This window comes from Colius striatus, chromosome 29 (assembly GCF_028858725.1).
Source record: "Colius striatus isolate bColStr4 chromosome 29, bColStr4.1.hap1, whole genome shotgun sequence".
Classification (NCBI taxonomy): Eukaryota; Metazoa; Chordata; class Aves; order Coliiformes; family Coliidae; genus Colius; species Colius striatus.
The window spans coordinates 723,739-742,766 of NC_084787.1; the positions used below are offsets into that span (position 1 = coordinate 723,739).

At 59.7% G+C, this 19,028-nt stretch overlaps 3 protein-coding genes across 4 annotated transcripts; all 3 read left to right on the forward strand.

The window, feature by feature from the left end:
* The first annotated feature begins 3,211 nt into the window (after positions 1–3,211).
* On the forward strand, positions 3,212–6,765 carry LOC104562762 (methanethiol oxidase-like). The gene is made up of 10 exons (XM_062016220.1): positions 3,212–3,320; positions 3,900–4,085; positions 4,572–4,692; positions 4,784–4,966; positions 5,172–5,356; positions 5,639–5,717; positions 5,849–5,961; positions 6,055–6,147; positions 6,251–6,369; positions 6,512–6,765. The coding sequence occupies exons 2-10, from the start codon at positions 3,918–3,920 to the stop codon at positions 6,672–6,674; spliced, it is 1,224 nt and encodes a 407-aa protein (XP_061872204.1). The 5' UTR covers positions 3,212–3,320; positions 3,900–3,917; the 3' UTR covers positions 6,675–6,765.
* Positions 6,766–8,550: 1,785 nt separating this feature from the next.
* LOC104556276 (methanethiol oxidase) lies at positions 8,551–13,195 on the forward strand. The gene is made up of 11 exons (XM_010200060.2): positions 8,551–8,596; positions 9,835–9,947; positions 10,228–10,413; positions 10,647–10,767; positions 10,956–11,138; positions 11,445–11,623; positions 12,125–12,203; positions 12,309–12,430; positions 12,530–12,622; positions 12,770–12,888; positions 13,033–13,195. The coding sequence occupies exons 1-11, from the start codon at positions 8,590–8,592 to the stop codon at positions 13,193–13,195; spliced, it is 1,365 nt and encodes a 454-aa protein (XP_010198362.2). The 5' UTR covers positions 8,551–8,589.
* A 669-nt stretch (positions 13,196–13,864) lies between these two features.
* On the forward strand, positions 13,865–18,667 carry RFX5 (regulatory factor X5). 2 transcript variants are annotated; one of them, XM_062016200.1, is made up of 9 exons: positions 13,865–13,997; positions 14,785–14,914; positions 15,223–15,256; positions 15,674–15,756; positions 16,065–16,190; positions 16,316–16,432; positions 16,725–16,806; positions 17,061–17,271; positions 17,442–18,667. In XM_062016200.1, exons 2-9 carry the CDS (start codon positions 14,796–14,798, stop codon positions 18,602–18,604), a joined length of 1,935 nt encoding a protein of 644 aa, XP_061872184.1. In that variant the 5' UTR covers positions 13,865–13,997; positions 14,785–14,795; the 3' UTR covers positions 18,605–18,667. The 2 variants fall into 2 exon arrangements, with proteins under 2 accessions (XP_061872184.1, XP_061872185.1); XM_062016201.1 differs by having other exon boundaries at positions 17,064–17,271.
* The last annotated feature ends 361 nt before the right edge of the window (positions 18,668–19,028 follow it).

Consider the following 19,028-nt stretch of genomic DNA (forward strand, 5'->3'; position numbering starts at 1 on the left):
CTCCAGTGATCTGATTGAGAAAGAACTGTTGGTCTGTATCTACACCCAACAAACAGTGCCAATGAGGTGACCTCCCATTGTCACCTTTCCTTCCATCCACAGTGCTATATTATGTCTCATCATTGTGGTAGTTTCCCTCACCCACCAGAAGGTTTCTGGTATCAGTCTGCCAGCTCCATCCCCCTTTTCCTCTCTGTTTCACGTTCACTGCTCATGGGAGAGCTGGGTCTCCTTCATCCACACACGTGCAGTGATTCCCAGGCCCCACAGCACTTCAGGTAGGGATGACAAAAAGGAGCTGAGGCTGGCTCTGTGAGTTCAGATTTGTCAGCAAAGTTCTGCTTCAGAGCATCGTTAACACCGAGTGGCAGCTGCTGACAATCAGCCTCCCGGCGGGTCAGCCCGTGAGGCAGTAAACGCCGCTGCACGGAGCTGTGGGAGCTGCAGCCCAGCTCTCCACACACACAGCTTGAAGAAATTAACAGTAAACTTTGTTAAGCTTCCTGCACCACATCAGCAGCTTGTAAATTCACCTCCAAACCTTGGCCCTGCTGATGGAGGTCATAAATTGTGCTGTTTTGACATGAGGGTTGGACGATGTGGTTTTCCTTCTGCTGCTGAAGAGGGGGATGGACTGGGAGTGAAACCCTTGGGAGATGCAGAGCCTGGGAAGGTCTGAGCTCTGGGATACTGGTGCAGGCTACAGTCTTTCCAGATTCTCCTTGTGCTCAGTGCCTAGCTGACCTGTTGGAATGTGGCAGAAGGCTGTAAAGGGAGTGTGGAGGCTGGGACAGAAGTATAGGAAAGGAGGATTTAAGAATGAAAAACGATGAGCCACACTTAGACATCCTGGAGCACCCAGGGGTTGATGGCAGGGTTTCCCCTGGACAACTGGTAGAAGGTTGCAGATGGCTCCTGTAGTTGTGGGGGATCTTGCTTGGGTGTTTAGAGCAGGCTTGGTGTTCTTGGTGTAGCAAGGTCTTCTCCCAGCGTGCTCAGTGGCTGTGCCAATCTGCACCAAATTGCACCAAATTGCATCACCTGATCTTGCCCATTATCAAAATTACAGCATGTTCCTCCCCACCAGGGTTTGCAGAGATGGTCAGGAGGAAGGGAGCAGTTGCCACTTCTGTGTGGGCTGGCCAGTGAAGCCCCTGATTGCTTTTCCATGTTGTGTCTGCCTGGCACAGGGAGCTTTCCTCGGGCCAGGAGCAGACCACTGGTTGTGCTGTCCGCTAACCATCGCTTGCTGGCTCGTGGTGTTGCTGAGCCTGCTCCTGCCCTCCCTGCCATCAGATCTAATCAGAAATCTCTACACCCCACAGCTTGGTTTGAGGGATGCCAAAGACGTCACCAAGGAAAGCCAAATGGGATGACCAGCAAACTTGGTTAATGAGTGGAAGACTAATGAACTTTTTTAATTAGCAGGTGTGCAGGTGCAAGAAGCTGCAGAGAGACACACGCAGCTTGTCAGTGATAACCGTGCATGGACTGGTGTCTGGTTGTGGTGAGTAATGATCCCTCTCCCAGCTGCCTTTGTCCATTGCACCAAAATTGCTGAGGTAGGTCTCTGCTGAACAAATCACGAGCTCTTCCACTTGCAGCACTCTGATGCTCCACACTTGCAGGAAAGACCACGTGTTTGGTTGCCTCTGTGTCTTATGTTTGAAGAGTGCTGGTCTAGAAGCCATTTAATTACAGCCTTGGTGAGGTGGGCTAAGCTTCTGATAGAAATCTCCTGAGGGCTTCTCTAATGGCACTGTCAGATGTTTCTGCATTCCTACACAGAGCCATTACCTGTCCTGTGTAATTTGCCCACTGAGGAGCCCTTCACCTTCCATGGCCTTTGGTGTTTCCTTCCTGCTTTAGTTAGGCAGCTTCTGCAAGGCAGGCTCATGGTGATCACAGGAGGGTTCCATTCTTGACCTCGCGGCTGGTGCATCCACACGGGCACAGGTTGTTCTTCCCAAGGCAACAACTTGTAGCCTGTTTCTAGCTTTTTGCCAGACATGAGCAGCTCCTCAAGTCTCTCCTGATGTCAGGACTGTTGGAGCCTCCTTCCTCCTCTTGTCTGGGTAGAGACACCTCTGGGCCTGGCTTGCTGAGCTGATGCCAGGGAGCCCGTGATGGCTTCAGCTCAGCCCTCGGACACAGACGTGCCTGGTGTCAGGGTCCAGCCTTCAGAGGTGCCTTTGGTGACCTCGGTGTGCTCAGACCATGTAATTTGCAGGAGGTTGCTGGTGGGGCTGATGATCTAAGTGGGCTTCGTGGGGCTCGTGTGGAATTTGCAGCCTCTGCACATTCATCTGTCAGGAAGCTGGGGATGGGGAAGGGCTTTAATGAGGTTGTTTCTCATCTGGACCATGGAGGCCTCAGCACCTGATGGAGCCCATGGGAAACGAGCAGGGCCCCAGGATCAGATCTGGGTGGTTGTGTTTCAGGAAAAGAGCTGCATGGCCCAGCAGATTTTCCCTCCAGATTGGTGGTTCCCAAGGCGGAAACAAGCCACAGCGCTGGTCTGGCACCTCCCAAACGCTGGGCAGCGATGGCTCCTCCCTTGGCAGCTGCTCTCTGCCCCCACCCCTTTGCCTGCTATAAAAGGCCCCCTCAGAGCAGCCTGGGCACAACACAACCCACTCCAGCGAGGCCTTCAGCAAGCTGCACCTCCAGCTCCAGCACTTCTGCTCTTCAGGACAGTCGCCCAGGAGGCCTTCAGCATGGGTAAGAGACACTCTGCAGCCTCCCAAGCCCTGTCCTGGGTCGGGCTCCAGCCGCTGCCAGAGGCTGCAGACATCCTGCCTTGGAACCCACTCGGGGCCTTGGTGGGTTTGTTCCTCTGCAGCGCTGCAGGAAGGGGAAAGGTGGGGCTGGAGCTGAGTGTTTTGTCCAATGGGTACCAAAGGTTTCTTTGGACTTGGAGAGCTCCCCATTGTCAGCTGGGGTGGGAGAAGGTCCTTCAGGTGGGACAGAGTCTTCTGAATAGGCAGCTTTCAGGACATGGACATCTCTCATTTCATTCTCCTCTTCTCCTCAAATCAGACAGATGCAGAGTTCAGTGCTACGAGTACCCCACCTGCCCAGAGGAGGTGAAAGGCAAGTCCTCTTGAGCGTGTTTTGGCACGGGTGCTGAGAGAGTGCTGAAGCTTTGCTTTTCCTTTCTGGCTGGTTCATGGTTCATGCTTTAACAGAAGCTTTCTCTGTACCCAGTTCCCAGAGAGGAGGTTGCCTACGTGACCTGCACCTACCGGGAAACGTGCAGCGACCAACCTGACTTCCTGGCCACCGTCGATCTCAACCCCAGGTCTCCCCATTATGGCCAGGTACCTGTGTCTCACTGGGTGTTTCCTGGGCTGGTGACCTGCTGCTGGCTCTGTGTATGAGATCCATGACATTTACTCTTCTTCACTGTCCCATGTGCTTGGCTCTCTTTGAATCATCTTCCTCTCTGTGTCCCAGGGATAAACTGGCTCTCACTCACTTCCCAACTCACTTCCAGATCATACTGGTGCTGTTGTGCTGTTGAGCACATGCTCCAAATCACATTGTCAGTGGCTGCTCAGTATGGAAATGGTCTCTAGGGACCTGGTGGTTGAGGTTGACAAGCACTTCAACAGAGTTCAAGATATTTCTGTTGTATTGTGATGCCAGAGCTGTAGAAGCCTGGCTGCTGCCCTCCTAAGTAGAGATTCAGCATTTACCCATTTCTGAGGGCTGCAAAGACAGGTTTTCTGCATCATCTCTGCATCTTGGAACTGTTCAGTCACACTTAAGCTTTATCCTTTCCACAGTTCTCCTTTGGTGCAGGGACTGGTGTTATCACCTCTGTGCTGGTGGCATTAAAGTCCCCATTTCCCCTGCCCCCTGCACAAAGCCTAACTCTGCCTTGACTGCCTGCCTAGGTGATCCACCGCCTGCCCATGCCCAACCTCAAAGACGAGCTGCACTCCTCGGGCTGGAGCACTGGCAGCACCTGCTTTGACAGTAGCACACCGAAAAGGAACAAGCTGGTTCTTCCCTCTTTGATTTCCTCCCGCATTTACGTGGTGGATGTGGGCTCACAGTGCCGGGCTCCCAAGATCTCCAAGGTACGCCTGAAGCCATTCAAAGACAAGTTCCTGGGAAGGAGTTGGGAACTGGGGCTTCTGGAACAGTACACAGGGAACAAGGGTTCTCTCCTCATCTTCTCTTCCACCTGGACTTTAGAGAGCTGGGTCACGTTTCCCTCTCAGCTCTCTCCTCTTCAGACCAAGAATGCCTCTGACCCCCAGCGTGTTCCTCTCTGTGTGCCTCTTGCCTCCAGAGAGTCTAATTCCTGGGACTCACACAACACACCCCTCCTGCTCCTCACCCAAACTGTGAGGAGGACAGACAAACTGTTACACAGTCAGTGTTGCTGCATTCTTGTCTGTGGTGAGGGGAGCTCAGAGGCTGCTGTGCTCCCGTGCTAGGAGGAGCTGGCCTCAGCAAGTCTCGCTTCTTGGAAAGATAGCTCAGAGCCAAAGGCTCTGCCAGGGAGCGTGATATGAGCTGAGCAATCAGAGGCTGAAGTGTGTGTGTGTGGTTGTTTTCAGACAATTGAGCCAGTGGATGTGTTCTGGAAGTGCAACAAGGGATACCTCAGCGTGCCTCGCAGCCTGCCCAACGGGGACGTGCTGATTGCCAACATGGGAGACCCAGCTGGCAATGGAAAAGGTCAGTTGGTGCTGAAACGGCTCCGTGGAGCAGGTGGCTGGTGTGGGAGTGGAGTATGGGATTGGTTGTGCATCCCCTTTGTGTGCTGCAGGTGGATTCATTGTGCTGGATGGAGAAAGCTCTGAGCTGAAGGGCAACTGGGAGAACGAGGGTGAGGTGCCCCCGACGGGCTACGACTTCTGGTTCCAGCCCCGGCACAACGTTCTGATCAGCTCTGCTGGGCTGGTCCCAAAACGGGCAGGACTTGGGTTTAACCCCGACGACCTGAAGAAAGGTGAGGGAACAGAGGGGCAAGTGCTGAGCCACAACTTGCCCAGGTGCTGGGAGGGTGCCGATGGCGTCAGAGAGACAGGCGTGCGCTGTGTGTGCCGGTCCCGGGCAGGGGCTGCCCCGGCTGTCCCTGGCTGTGAGCGTTTTGGGGAGGGGTTGGCGTCCCTGGGAAGCCCCCAGACTGCTGCCCGGCTCTTGCCTTCGCTCAGGGGTCTTTGGGCGCCGCCTGAACGTGTGGAACCTGTCGTGCCGCACCCTGACGCAGTGCTTCGACCTGGGGGAGGACTCTCTGCCCCTGAGCGTGAGATTCCTGCACAACCCCGACGCCGCCGAGGGATTCGTCAGCTGTGCCCTCAGCGGCATCACCTACCGCTTCTACAAGTGTGAGGCGAGTGTGGAGCCAGCAGCCAGGGCAGCCCCGGGCCTGGGGAGCTGCAGGGGGCTGGGCACACGCGCAGGAGAGAGCTGGGGCAGCAGAGGGAAAGCGTGGACAGGCCGCTGTGCAGACCCTGCCTTGGGCCGTGGGCTCCAGTGGGGAGCCTGTTCTTGCAGGGAGTTGAGGGGAGCTGGCAGGAACAGGTAGGGGAGGCCCGTGGGTGCTGAAGCCCAGGCCGGCTGTTGCTGGCCAGGCAGGAAGGCTGACGGAGCGCTGCCTGTGCCTCTTGTGCAGAGAGAGAGCTGGGCAGTAGAGGAGGCGATTCGGATACCGGCCAAGGACGTGACGGGGTGGATTATGCCCAAGATGCCAGGTTTGTGTGCTCTGAGGTGCTGGAGGTGCTTTTTCCTCGGGAGCCTTGTGCTGTGCAGCCTGGCAGAGCCCTGTCGTGGCCCCAGAGCCTCGCTGCCTTCCCTGGAGCCCTTCGTCTCTGTGCCGCAGCCTTCACAGTGGACCTGGTCATCTCAACGGACGACAAGTACCTGTACCTCAGCAACTGGCTGCACGGGGACATCCGCCAGTATGAGCTGTCCAGAGGCTGCAAGCCCAGGCTGGTGGGGCAGGTGAGGCAGGAACAGAAGGGCTCGTGCTGCTGGGTTCCTCGCCAGGATGTGCTGGTGGGTGGGTGACGAGGTCTCCCTCGGCCTGGCTTGCAGGTGTTTGTGGGAGGCAGCATCCTCAGAGGTGGCCCCGTGACCGTGTGCCGAGACGAAGAGCTCAAGTGCCAGCCGGAGCCCCTGGTGGTCAAGGTGAGTCTGGTGGGCTCTTTGCCCTGTGGTGGCCTTTGGCCTTTGGCTCCCCCTGGGCCCTGCCCAGGCAGCAGCGTCCCCTGAGCTGTCCTTGTGCCCTCAGTGCAAGCGAGTGTACGGCGGCCCCAGTAAAATGCAGCTCAGCTTGGATGGCAAGAGGCTGTACGTCACCAACTCCTTCTACAGCACGTGGGACAAGCAGTTCTACCCCAACCTGGTCAAGTAAGAAACGCTGGGGAGCCAAAGGCCTCAGTGTGAGGGATGGGGAAAGGTGCTGCGTCTGGCGGGGCTCTGGGGGCGTGTTTGTGATTGCAGGGGGTGAGGTTTGCTTGCGTGTAACAGCGTGGCTCTTGTCCCCTGGCAGGGAAGGCTCTGTCCTGCTGCAGATTGATGTGGACACTGAGAAAGGAGGCCTGACGGTGAACAAGAACTTCCTGGTGGATTTTGGAAAGGAGCCCAATGGGCCTTGCCTTGCCCATGACATCCACTTTGCTTCTGGAGATTCCACCTCTGACATCTTGGCCTAGGCGCCCTGTGACAGACCCCCTTCTTCTCTTCTGTAGTGCAGCCGTTAGGAAAGAGCGTAGGGCCGTTGGGTTTGGGGGTCCCCCTCCATTGCTGGAGTCTCTAGATTGCTGCTCCACGAGCTGTGGCAGCTGTGCCTTGATGTGAGGGTTGGGTTCAGGCAGACCAGTGAACAAGGACTCACGGCGCGTCTTGCGCGGTGCCTGCGGCACAGAGCAACCCCTGGGCAGTGCCAGGGCAGGGCTCAGGCACCAGATGTGCAGCACACACGGCGCCTTTTGGCAGCAAGTGACGTGCCCAGTTCCTCTGCCTTGCTGCCCTTCAGCCAGGGGCTTCCTGGAGAGTGTTCCCTGGCACGAGAGAGCCCTCCCAGCTCCATCCTGCTGTTCAGCGTCGCAGCTGAAGGAGCCTGAAGGGCTTTACTTTGACTAGAGGTGCCTGTTTCCTGACACTGGTTTGCTGTTGTGTTCTGCTTTAAACATGAATAAAATTCCTCATTGCATCAGTTGGAACTTCATGAGCCTTATTTTAAGGACAAGGCTGGAACCTGCCTGTGAAGATGGGCCTGTGGAGGTCGAGCATCCTCTGCACAGCCCCGACACGCTGAGCCAGCTGCCCAGCGTCGCAGCAGGAGCAGCAGCAGGCTCTGACTAACTCAGATGTGTCACAGGGAAAACTGTTAGATTGCTGCTGCCCTCTTCCCAGCCAGCAAATTAACATCCCACAGTCAACACTCATCCTGCAGTTAAAACAAACCCAGTCCCCACTTTTCATTTTCACTTGTGATTAACATCTGCAACCTCAGAGGTTTATTTCTGTGGCTGGGAACGTGGCGCTTGCCCAGCCCACGGGGAAACTCCAGACACAGGAATGGAGACATCTGTGGTCAGAAACAGCCCCATCCCTTAACCCCTGGGAAGGGAGGAGGTTCTGGGAGTGCTAAAAGAGCTTCCCTGCACGTTTCCAGTGCTGTCAGAGCTAAAGGCTGCCCCGGTACCTCCCACACCCCAAGGTGTGTGGATCCTCCCCTCAGTGCTCTGCTTCCAAACCCTCCTGCTGCCCATCCTGCTCCATATATATTTGAACCCCTGTGAAGCTGCATCTTCTCTCTCCACTCTCTCCCAGCAGGCAGAATGCAGGCAGCATCAGCTCCCCACCCTGCTCCTCGGCAGGAGACATCCAAGGCAGCCTCCAGCACAGGTAAGAGATCTCTCCCTTGACTGCAGCTTGCTTTCAGGAGAAGCCCTGGGGGTGTTGGTGGTTTGCTGCCTTCTGGCCATGGGCTCTGCCCTGTGGTCCTCCTAAAGCCCAGTTGTATGATGTAGCTGGGCTTTCCCTCCCTTGCTGTCATTGCTGGGGAGCAGGGGGGCCTTTTTGTGGTGGTGGTTGCTTCCTAACAAGCTCTTGTTGAGCTGCATTAAGTGCCATTTTCTCAGCAGTTTTATAGTGTTTAGGAGAATGAGGCTGCCAGGGCTCAAAGTGCCTCAGAGAGCTGCAGCAGCGTGGTGGGACTCCAGGAGGATGCTGGGGGCTGGAGAGGAGGCTGATGCCTCGAGCATGGAACGTCCTGGGTGGAAGCTGGGCTTTCTGTGTGAAAGCTTTGCATTCACATCCCCAAACCAAGGCACAGCAAAGTGCAGCCACCCCACGAGGGTCAGGAGGAGCTGCAGAGCCTGGCTGGGGCTGGGCTCATGAGCCACAGACCTTTCCTTTGGCCTTTCTGGCTGCCCAGAGCCCAAAACCTCAGACATTGCCATGAAACAAGAGGGTGTGCAGCCACTCCAGCGAGTGCTTCCTTTGTGAGAAGGGGATGACTAAAAGATCTTGCTGTTGTCTTCATTTCTGTTTGTTTCTGTTCTTCTCGACACAGGGAAGTGTGGAGCGTGTGGCCCTGGCTTCGCCTCGCCTCTGGATGCGATGAAAGGCAAGTCTGACGTGCAGGGCAGGCAGGGAAGAGCCCTGTGCTGTTTGTGGTTTGAGTGAAGATTAAAACAATGCTTTCAAGAGGGAGTTATCAATTAACTCCATTCTCCCAGGAGGTTCCTAAGCAAGCTTAGGGAAGCCATTGTTCCACCTCTGGCCTGTCCCGAGGCCAAACATCAACTGAGTAATGACAGCTTGGTGTCAGAACAAAGCTTTTTAGGCTTCAGGATGCATTGGGATGGGTCAGAGCCTGCAGCAACGTCACCTGTGGCTTCCCTGTGCAAAAACAAAGGCATTTTAAAGTTTCTCAGAGGCAATTCTGTTGCTGTAGCCCCACGACACCAGCACCAGAGCCAAACCAGGGGAGGGAGAGGAGACCATCCTGATTTTTCATTGCACTCTGCTCCTGATGGTTGGCATCACAACGTGGCAAAACCTCCTTGTATAAAAACCAGCCTCATGAGCTTCATTACATGTCTGGACACTTTGCCTGAGAATCCTTCTTGCTGTTTGCTGAGCTGTGATGCGAATGCATCATCTCCAGTCATCCCTCCCTTAATCCTCCTCTCTAGGGCTTAGCAAACACATCCTTGAAACTGCAGAGAGCTCTGGAGGTTGCTGGTGATCTGGGAGCCCTTATCCCTGAAACACCTTTGAACCAAGAAAAGAACAATGAGATGAGTCTTTACAACACCCTGGTGTGTTGGCAGGGCTGGATGGTGATTTAAATTAATAGCAAAGAGCACAAATCCCATCGACTCTGCTGCCCTGGCAAATTCCCTTGGGAAATATCTGGTTGTTTCGGTGGTGTCAAGTAACTCTGGCACCCAAAGAGTTCTTCCACACAGCCATCTGGCAGGTTGAGATCTTGAGAAGGTGGGAGGAAGCTCCTTGGAGTCCTTTGGATGCCTTGAGAGGTGGATGAGCTCTGTGGCTGTGTCCCTGGCTGTCAGTGACACTGCAGCTGCAGGGATGGGACCTGTCACTGTGAGGGCATCCCCAGGGCAGAGTCCTTCTCCCTTTCCCAGTGGGACGCCCTGAGAGAGGGAGCTCTTGCACCACCGGCTCTGTAGTGCCTCTGGTATGGCAGAGAGGTTGAGATCCCACTGCCCCTTACACGTGGGGGCACACACCAGCTCCCAGGGAGGGAAATCTGGGCTGACCAGAGATCTCTCCAAGGCTTTTGTTGTGTCAGAGGTGGTTTCTGCTGATGCTCCTGCAACGTTTCTGTCTTGAAAGGTCCCCGGGAGGAGATTGTGTATGTGCCTTGCATCTACAGGAACACTGGGAGGAAGAAACCTGACTTCCTGGCCACTGTGGATGTCAACCCCAAGTCTCCACACTACTGCCAGGTACCAAACGCTTCCTCTCAGTACTGAGCTGGGCTGGGAAACGCCTCAGCCAGTCCTTCACGCTGGCTGACCACCCAGGGCTGGTGCCTGTCCAGTTATCCCCAAGACTCTGAGCCTTCCTGTGCTTCTGGAGTGCTCATGAAATCCACTTGACACCCATCCTCCAGCTGCCCCACACACCATCGCTCCCCTCCGCGGGGTCTGTGGCGTGCTGAGCTCTGCCCCTGCTCCTGCACCTGGCAGGGGAAAGGCCAAAGCCAGCAGGGCTGGGACTTTGCAGGTGATCCATCGCCTGCCCATGCCCAACGTGGGCGATGAGCTGCACCACTCGGGCTGGAACACCTGCAGCAGCTGCTTCGGGGACAGCAGCAAGAAGCGGAACCGCCTGATCCTCCCCAGCCTCATCTCCTCCCGCATCTACGTGGTGGATGTGGGCACCGACCCACGGGCTCCCCGGCTCTTCAAGGTACCTGGGAGCTGCTGCTGGCACTCACTAAAGGCCAAAGGACCGGCATTGTGGCTTCTGGCTCTGCTGACAGCTTGGCAGAGGCTTTGGGGTACCTTTAAGAGCTTTGCAGGGCTGGTGTCTGGGTGTCAGGTGTTTGCTGTTGGAGGTGGCTGTGCTGTGTGTTCTCTGTCAGCAAACACCTGGGACAGCCCAGCACAAGGGTCGTGATGGTGCCTGTGAACTCCCTGCAGGTTGTCAACTCAGAGGACGTCTTCTGGAAGTGCAACCTGGGCTACCCTCACACCTCCCACTGCCTGGGCAGCGGTGAAATCATGATCAGCACCCTGGGAGACCCGGCTGGCAACGGGAAAGGTACCTCAGCCCCCCAGGGAGAGGGTGCTGGGACAGGGGGAACAGTCCCCACATCCAGAGCTGTCCTGGAGGTTTCATCCAGGTCCCTCAGCCCGTTCAGCAGAGGGTTCATCTCTCTGTTGCTGCTTGTTTTATAACCCAATCTGGACGATTTCCTCATTACCGCTGTGGTTTTGGTTTTGCATCAGGGGGTTTTATTCTGCTGGATGGAGAGACCTTCGAGATCAAGGGGAACTGGGAGAAAGGGGACAAGATCCCCCCAATGGGTTATGACTTCTGGTACCAGCCACGCCATAACGTCCTGATCAGCACTGAATGGGGAATCCCAAAGTGCCTGGGGTACGGATTTGACCCAAATGATCTGAAGAAAGGTGAGGAAAAAGTTTGTTTTAAATACTCCAGGAGAGAGAGAGGCTGAGCGGGGCTGTGAGAATGACAGATTTCAGCTCTCCTCCGTTGCTGGCGAGAGCTGGCATCTAAGGGCTCTTGAGCCGTGTGTGGGGTTGGAATTGGGCTGTAGGGATGAAGGATGAAGCCTCATCTCAGCCCAGCTCCTCCCAAAAGCTTACACTGGCCCTTCCCAGTGAGATGGGCCCAGTTGGATACCGGGCACCCGGTGCAGAGAGCAGGGTAAGAGACCAGAGGGAGCCCCTGGCATCCCCTTTCCCCCCTCCAAGGGCGCTACGGACGCCGGCTCAACGTGTGGGACTGGAGCACTCACACCTACGTCCAGGCCATCGACGTGGGGGAGGACGCAGCCCCCCTGGAGATCCGCTTCCTGCACAGCCCCTCCGCTGCCGAGGGCTTCGTGGGCTGCACCATCAGCAGCGCCATCCACCGCTTCTACAAGACCGAGGTACGTGCTGCCCTGAGATCCCGCGTCCCGCCGCTGCTCTGCAGCCGCCTCTCTGCGCCCACAACATGAGCTGACTTGGGCTAACCTCACCAGGGGACTTGTTCTGACTGGCAGGTGTTTAGGGCTAAATGATTTAATTTAAAGCAGATTTATTTATAGCTTTGTTGTGGATTTACAGCAGCCCAAGCCATATTCTTCTGTGTCTGTTGTGTGTAATGATGAATTGGGTGAGCAGAGAGAACATCTTTCACCAAACCAGCTGATCTAGATGGAAAATTAGACAAGTTTTTGTCTGTCAAAGCCCCTGTGCAGGTCTCAGGGCTCATTTTCCCCGTGGCTGTGCAGAGCCAGACGTGGCTGGCAAAGTAGCTGAGCTACAGCCCTAGAGATAGAGGTGGTAGGTGCTTGCATGGGGCATCTGCCTCATCATCAGGTCTTATCCTGCCTTTGCCACACATGCTGAACCCCCCGGGGCCATGCTCTGTCCCACACCTCCTGCAGCAAGGACACTGGGCAGCTGAGAAGGTCATCCAAGTCCCCAGCAAGAAGGTGGAGGGATGGCTCCTCCCAGACATGCCAGGTCAGTGCATCCCCACAGAGACGGGTGCTGAGGTGCTCCCTGACTTCCTTGGGCACGGCTGGTGCTGCTGCCTGTTTGTCCAGCTCTGTCCTACCCCCCCTCAAGGTTTCATCACCGACATCCTCATCTCGCTGGACGACAGGTTCTTGTACTTCAGCAACTGGCTGCACGGAGACATCCGCCAGTACGACATCTCCAACACCCGCCAGCCCAAGCTGGTGGGGCAGGTGAGGCAGCAGCAGGAGGCTCCTGGGTGCATCCTGATGCTTTTCCCCTGTCTCTCAGGGATGTCTGGGCTCAGCCTTCCCCTCGCTGTCTCTCTGCAGGTCTTTGTGGGAGGCAGCATCACCAAGGGAGGTCCCGTCACCGTGTGCAGGGATGAAGAGCTGCAGCGCCAGCCAGACCCGGTTTTCATCAGGGTGAGCTCAGCCATGGCCCCAGAACCTCAGCCCAGGCAGCGGGGCTGAGCAGGTCACTGATTCCACCCCGGGATGGACACAGCAGCGGTGGGAGCTGGGGGTGTCCCCCATCCAGCACCCTCCAGCTGCTCCTCTGCCTGCTCCCAGGGGAAGAGGGTGTCGGGGGGACCCCAGATGATCCAGCTCAGCTTGGATGGAAAGAGGCTGTACGTTACCACGTCCCTCTACAGCGCCTGGGACCGGCAGTTCTACCCTGACCTCGTCAAGTAAGAAAACTCTGATACAGGAGGACGATCCTACGAGCTCGTTGGACGGGAAGCACAGACCCTGCAGCTCGGGGACTGCATTTCAGCAGCCCCTTGCAGCAGGGGCAGGTCCCCCCCAGCCTCCCCGCTCTCCCCCCTCGGCAGGGACGGCTCTGTCATGCTGCAGCTGGCCGTGGACACGGAGCGGGGCGGCCTGGCAGTCAACCCCAGCTTCCTGGTGGATTTTGGGCAGGAGCCCGACGGGCCCTGCCTGGCACACGAGATCCGTTACCCGGGCGGCGACTGCACCTCTGACATTTGGGTTTGATCAGCTGCTGCAACACACCGAACCTGCACTCACCCCAAAACCCCCAGTGCAGGGGGGCTTCAGGAGCTCCCTGCCAGCGACCCTGTGCTGCCTCAATAAAACCCAGCAGCTGGCATCACCGCAGCGGCTGCTCCCCCCGTCTCCAGCCTTGTCCTTAAACCCTTCCCAGGAGCCATAAAACTACACGTGTGATCAGGGACTCGACGTCCTGACCCCTGGCCCCTCGGGTCCTACAGCGGGAAAAACTGTGCACGTAAACACAGACGCACTGCTCGCAGCAGCAGGGGCTGCGGACCCCAGTTGCGCGCTTGCACACCGGTTGTGCGCTTGCACACGAGCTGCACGCTTGCACACGGGCTGCGCGCTTGCACACGAGTTGCGTGCTTGCACACGAGCTGCGCGCTTGCACACGCGTTGCGCGCGCAGGCACCGGCTCCTGCTGCTTCCTCCTCCTCCTCCTCTTCCTCTTGCCGCCGCCTCGCCAATCAGAAGCCCGTTACTAGGCAGATTTCAGCGGCTCCAGCGACCGCCGCCGCTCGGGTCGGGGCAGGGAGGCGGGAGCGGGCGGTGCGGGGCTCTGTGCCCGGCCCCGCGCTGTATCCGGGCAGATCTGAGCAGCGCAGCCAATCACAAAAACACGACGAAGAAACACCTCCCCTTCCTCGGCGCGTCCCGGCGGGACACAGCACTTTCGGTTCCCGTTGGTGGCGGCGCAGCGGCATGTGCTGCACACGCAGCCGCGGCGGACGGGAGCGAACCCACCCGGCGTGAGACGCGCCGTGCCCCGGCTGCAGCCCGCGAGGTGGGTGCGGGTCGGGGTCCGGGGGCTGCGGAGCGGGAAGGACGAGGGAGGAGCGACCGGTTCGGTCTCGGCCCCGCCGGGGGCCTGGCCCGGGCGCCCCCGGACGGGGACGCGGCCGTCCGGGACCCCCGGACCCTCCCCGGCGCCGGAGGGGCTGCGCTGCCACCGGGACCCTGTGGCAGGGACCCTCTGCCGGTGTCCCCGTCGCCACCCCCCCGGTGACCTTCGCTTCTGATGTCCTGTGGCTGTCGGGACGTACCCTCCTCGTGTCTGTGTCCCCATCCTCACAGGGACCTGCTGTCCCGTGTCCCCATCCCCCCGGGACCAGCCCTTCTTGTGTCCCATCATCCCTGTTCCCTGTCCCCTCACCCCTGGCACGGTCATGGTCTCTCTCAGCATCCCCAGCCTGGGGCACACCAGGCCTGCAGGACCCAGCTCCTCTGGTCCCCTCCTGGGCACGCTGGTGCCCCCCAGCACCCCTGTGCCCTGCCAGGATCGGGGTGCCCAGATCCAGTCACAATCTCTGCTGCTGGGGACACCCCTCCAGGGACTGTGTTCACTGGTGGCTCGTGTCTGGCCGATGGAGCTTCACCTGCAGAGCTGAGGCACGTTGTCAGAGCAGGATGGGCACGGTGGGAGGGTGATGGGTGCAGCGAGCCCCTTGGCTCTGCCCTGCCTCCCTCCCCGAGCTCAGCCCTGCAGGTGCCCAGTGGGGATTTAACAACCCTGAAAGGGGCTTTTCTTCCCATTTTCTTTTTTTGACTGTTTGGTTTTCACCTCCCAACAGGAACCAATGTCATGGCTGACGAAGAGCTGAGCGCCAGAGCCACCAAAAAGGGAAGTTTGTCACCCAGCAGCTCGCGGGACAGCGGGACCGAGGCGAGCACCCTGCTGCAGGAGCTGAGGAGCAGCATCTCGTAAGGACGGGCTCGTGTGTCACGGGCAGCTCTTGCAGTTCATCTGAGCGTTACCCAAGGGGGGTTAATTTAATGAGGGTCCCAGGGACTGAAGGACTGAGTGTAACTTCTTCCCTGAGAGGGGTGTCAGCCCCTGTGCCAGGCTGCCCAGGGAGCTGGGGGAGAGCCCAGCCCTGGAGGGCTCCCAGAGCCGTGGGGCTGAGGGCTGTGGGTCAGTGCTGGGCTGGGCAGGGCTGGGACTGCAGCAGTTTCAGGGGCTTTTCCAACCAAAACAATTCTGTGACCCCTTTCCTCTCTGTCCCACACAGCAAATCCGTGCAGAACAAAGTGGATTCCATCCTGGTGAGTGCCTCTGTGGCTCCTTGTGCTGGGGGTGAGGGAACGACGCGTCTCCAGCTCCCTCCTCGTAGCTAAACCAAACCTGGGCTTTGCCTGGCCCCGATGCCCGTGGGGTCAGGATCTGGCTGCAGGGATGAGCCCTGAGGAAGCTCTGGTCACTCTGCCCAGAGGTGGCACCCGCTGCTCCAGCCCTTCCCAGGCCCCTCAAGGGGCTGTTTCCCTGACTTCCTTTACCCGATTCCCTCTCCCTCGGGCTGTGCTCACGCTGACAGAGCTGCTCTGGGTTCAGTGGCCCCTCAGGTGCTGCCCTTACGAGGGGAACAAGAGCATCACCCACCTCAGCTGCTCTCTATTTTGGATCCTTAACCTTTCTTTGCCTCTGGTCCGTTTTCCCCCTCCCTGTGGACCCTTTGACCGTAGCAAGATGTGCAGAAGTTTTCAGACAACGACAAGCTCTACCTCTACCTCCAGCTGCCGTCGGGACCGAGCCTGGGGGAGAAGAGGTGGGTGCTGGGCAGGGAAGGCAGGGGCTGCTCTGGGTGGTGGTGGGGGATACAGATGGCCAGAGGCTGCGAGAGGTGGGTGCTGGGCAGGGAAGGCAGGGGCTGCTCTGGGTGGTGGTGGGGGATACAGATGGCCAGAGGCTGCGAGAGGTGGGTGCTGGGCAGGGAAGGCAGGGGCTGCTCTGGGTGGTGGTGGGGGATACAGATGGCCAGAGGCTGCGAGAGGTGGCCACAGCTCTGCCTCCTCCTGTGCTGCTTCTGCTGCTCCTCTGCTCATCCCACGTTTGTGTCTCATCCCATGGGAGCAGCAGCAGCCTGGACCTGAGCTCACTGAGCGCAGCCGAGTACATGCACGCCTGCAACTGGATCCGCAACCACCTGGAAGAGCACACGGACACCTGCCTGCCCAAGCAGGACGTCTACGACGCCTACAAGTGAGTGCAGGGGACGGGCTGGGAGCGGCCCAGCCCGACCTTTGGGCTCCTGGGGCCAGCCCCGTCGGTGGGGAGACGCAGCAGCGAAGCGCTCGCCGGCTTTAACCCGCAGCTCTCCCTGGCAGGCGCTACTGCGACAACCTCTGCTGCCGCCCTCTCAGCGCCGCCAACTTCGGCAAGATCATCAGGGAGATCTTCCCAAACATCAAAGCCCGGCGCCTGGGGGGACGAGGACAGTCAAAATATCCTTCTGTGTGCCTGGGGAAGCCCCAGGGGAGGCTGCTGGGGCTGGTGGCAACCGCTGCCGCTGCTCCAGCTCATCCCACCTGCCCCTCGGGTACGAGGTGATGGGGTCTGCGTCCTGTTTGTTCAGCTCCTGAAGGTTCTGAGAGGGGCTCAGAGTTGCTTTGTCCTTGCTGGATGCTCGGGGCAGGCTGGGGGTAGAGCAGGGAGTACCCAGGGGGGTGCTCACCTCCAGGTGAGCCCCTTGGAGCTGTGTCTGTGCGGCAGCAAAAGGCCTTAACCCCGGCAAACGTACTGCTACAGCGGGATCCGGAGGAAGACGGTGGTCAGCCTGCCGCCCCTGCCCAGCCTGGACCTCAAAGTGACGGAGACTGTGAGTCCTCTGCAGCCTCCCTGGCTCGGGGTGTGGTGGGGTGACAAACCTCCTCGCTACAGCTAACGAAGGCAGAGGTGGAGGGATGCCCCCTCAGGAGCGGGTTCTGCTTTGTCCCACTCTGTCCCATGAGCTTCAAGAGTGGACAAGCCTTGTCCAGGCCCGTGACCTGGCATGGTGTTGGGGTGAGGCCACGTTGGCATCCAGAACATCCTGCCCCGTGCTCTGGAGCTCACAGCTGGTGTCTCCCCAAGCAGCAGCAGCAGTCGGAGCTGACGGACCTGGTGCAGTCCTCCAACAGCGAGGTGATGGAGGCAGCCTGTGCCCTGACCTGCAACTGGGCTGAGAAGATCCTCAAGCGCTCCTTCAACAACATCGTGGAGGTGGCCCAGTTCCTCATCCAGCAGCACATCATCAGCTCCCGCTCGGCCCACGCCGACCTGGTCATGGCCATGGCGTTCTCAGGTGGGTGGGATGGAGCCCTGGCCCTGCTCACTCGGACCCCAAGGGGCACAGAGGGTTTGGGAGATGGGGTTCTCCTGGGACATGGGGTCCCCTCCCAGCTGCCCGTGGTGTGGCTGAGCTGCTGAGGGGCCCAGGGGGATGTCCCACCTTCCTCACCTGTGCGCCCACAGAGAGCATGGGGAGCATGTGCTACGAGAGTCGGACTCCAGTGACAGTGAAGAAGAACGACCTGGATGCCTCTGAGAGCAGTGACAGAAGCCAGGGGCAGGTGAGACCCCCCCAGAGCGGGGTGCAGAGCCAGGACCCCCCAAAGCCCCCGTTCAGCCAGGGAGGACACGCTCAGGAAAGCAGCCCAGCTCTGCCACGACATCCCCCGGCCAGCACCAGTCTCTGCGCACAGATGAAGACAGAAAGTGTCCCCAAGCCCCTCGTCTCGACCTACCCCGAGAAGAAACCCCCAGAGCCCCCCAAAGTGGACAGCAGCCCCCAGGTGACCGCCCTGGTGGCGCGGCTGCCACTGCTCCTGCCCCGCATCTCGCCGGGGGAGCGACCGACGGCGCCCGGCGCCGCCACCATCCGCTCCTCCCCTCCCGTGCTGGCGCCCAAAATCACGGCCACCCCCCTGGGGGGCACGGTCAAGGTGGCCCTGCCGCTGCCAGTGGGCACGGCCTCCCCCTCGCTGCCCCTGGGGCTGGCCCCGGGTGCCAACGGGCCGGCGGGGCTGCTGAGCCAGCAAGCGGCTGTCCCCGTCCTCAACGTGCTGCTGCCCGGCGTGGGCGTCCCCGCGGCCGACAGCCCCCCGGCCAACCCCCGCAGCGCCGGAGCCGGGGACGGGCCCGGCCCCCAGGACTCGCAGCCCCCCAGGACCCCCAAACGCTGTCCCCCGGAGCCCCCCGGCAGCGCCGTCCCGCGGAAGCGCAGCCGCGGGCGGCCGCGGAAGCGGCTGGGGGAAGGGGCCACGGGGGACACGGCCGAGCCCCCGCGCGCCGGCGCTGGTGGCGGGGAGGCTCCTGGCAGCGGCGGTGCCACCGGACCCCTCGGGGCCAGCCCGGCCGGCGGCTCCTTGCCCACCGCGCTCAGCCTCGGCCGCGGGGCCGGCGCCGAAGGGGCCGAGGGCCGGGAGCTGACGGCGGGGCGGCGCAGCCCGAGCGAGGCCGGGTCAGTGCTGAGGGATGCCAGGGCTGCCCCCCGGGCTGGGGGAGGGCACAGGGACCCCCAGACGCCACAGCACGACGGACAGACGCAGGCAGGGGCTGGACATGCCGCTGCTTCAGCCCGTGTGCCCGTGTCCCGGGGGGGCTCGCCGGGGCTCTGTGCCCACCCTGGCTCTTAGGGGCTCTGGGCCACTCCCTTCCCCACCCCCCCACGCTCTGCCATTAAAAACAAGTGCACTCTGCCTCTGTGCTGCGTGTGGTCACGACGGGTCGGGGGCTCTGGGGTCTCCCGTGGGGGAGTCACCGGTGGGGGTCACAGCCTGGGCTGGGGACAGGGGGGAAGCCACGGAGGGCATCAGACCCATCCCGCGGGGAAGCTGCAGGGGGGGGACGAGACCCCCGCGGACACGGGCCCGTGTGGGGCCGCAGAGGCGCAGCCGCGCCTGGGTGCGGTCACGGCGGTGCCTTTGGCGCCGAAACTCGCTTTTAACGTAAAAAAGCGCCGGTTTGGGGCAAGCGTGGGAGCGGCCCCTTTGCGCACGGCCCGCTGCGCGAGGCCACGCCCCCACCGGCGCGCGCACCTCCCTCAGGCCACGCCCCCTG

Coding starts and splice junctions, on each gene's coding strand:
- RFX5 (XM_062016200.1), top strand. CDS start 14,796: ATGGCTGACGAAGAGCTGAGCGCCAGAGCCACCAAAAAGGGAAGTTTG. Junction 16,191..16,315: donor GACGTCTACGACGCCTACAA/GTGAGTGCAGGG, acceptor TCTCCCTGGCAG/GCGCTACTGCGACAACCTCT. Junction 17,272..17,441: donor CATGGCCATGGCGTTCTCAG/GTGGGTGGGATG, acceptor GTGCGCCCACAG/AGAGCATGGGGAGCATGTGC.
- LOC104556276 (XM_010200060.2), top strand. Junction 10,768..10,955: donor CCCGGCTGGCAACGGGAAAG/GTACCTCAGCCC, acceptor GTTTTGCATCAG/GGGGTTTTATTCTGCTGGAT. Junction 12,889..13,032: donor TTCTACCCTGACCTCGTCAA/GTAAGAAAACTC, acceptor CCCCCTCGGCAG/GGACGGCTCTGTCATGCTGC.
- LOC104562762 (XM_062016220.1), top strand. CDS start 3,918: ATGCCCAACCTCAAAGACGAGCTGCACTCCTCGGGCTGGAGCACTGGC. Junction 5,718..5,848: donor GCCCAAGATGCCAGGTTTGT/GTGCTCTGAGGT, acceptor CAGCCTTCACAG/TGGACCTGGTCATCTCAACG. Junction 5,962..6,054: donor AGCCCAGGCTGGTGGGGCAG/GTGAGGCAGGAA, acceptor CCTGGCTTGCAG/GTGTTTGTGGGAGGCAGCAT.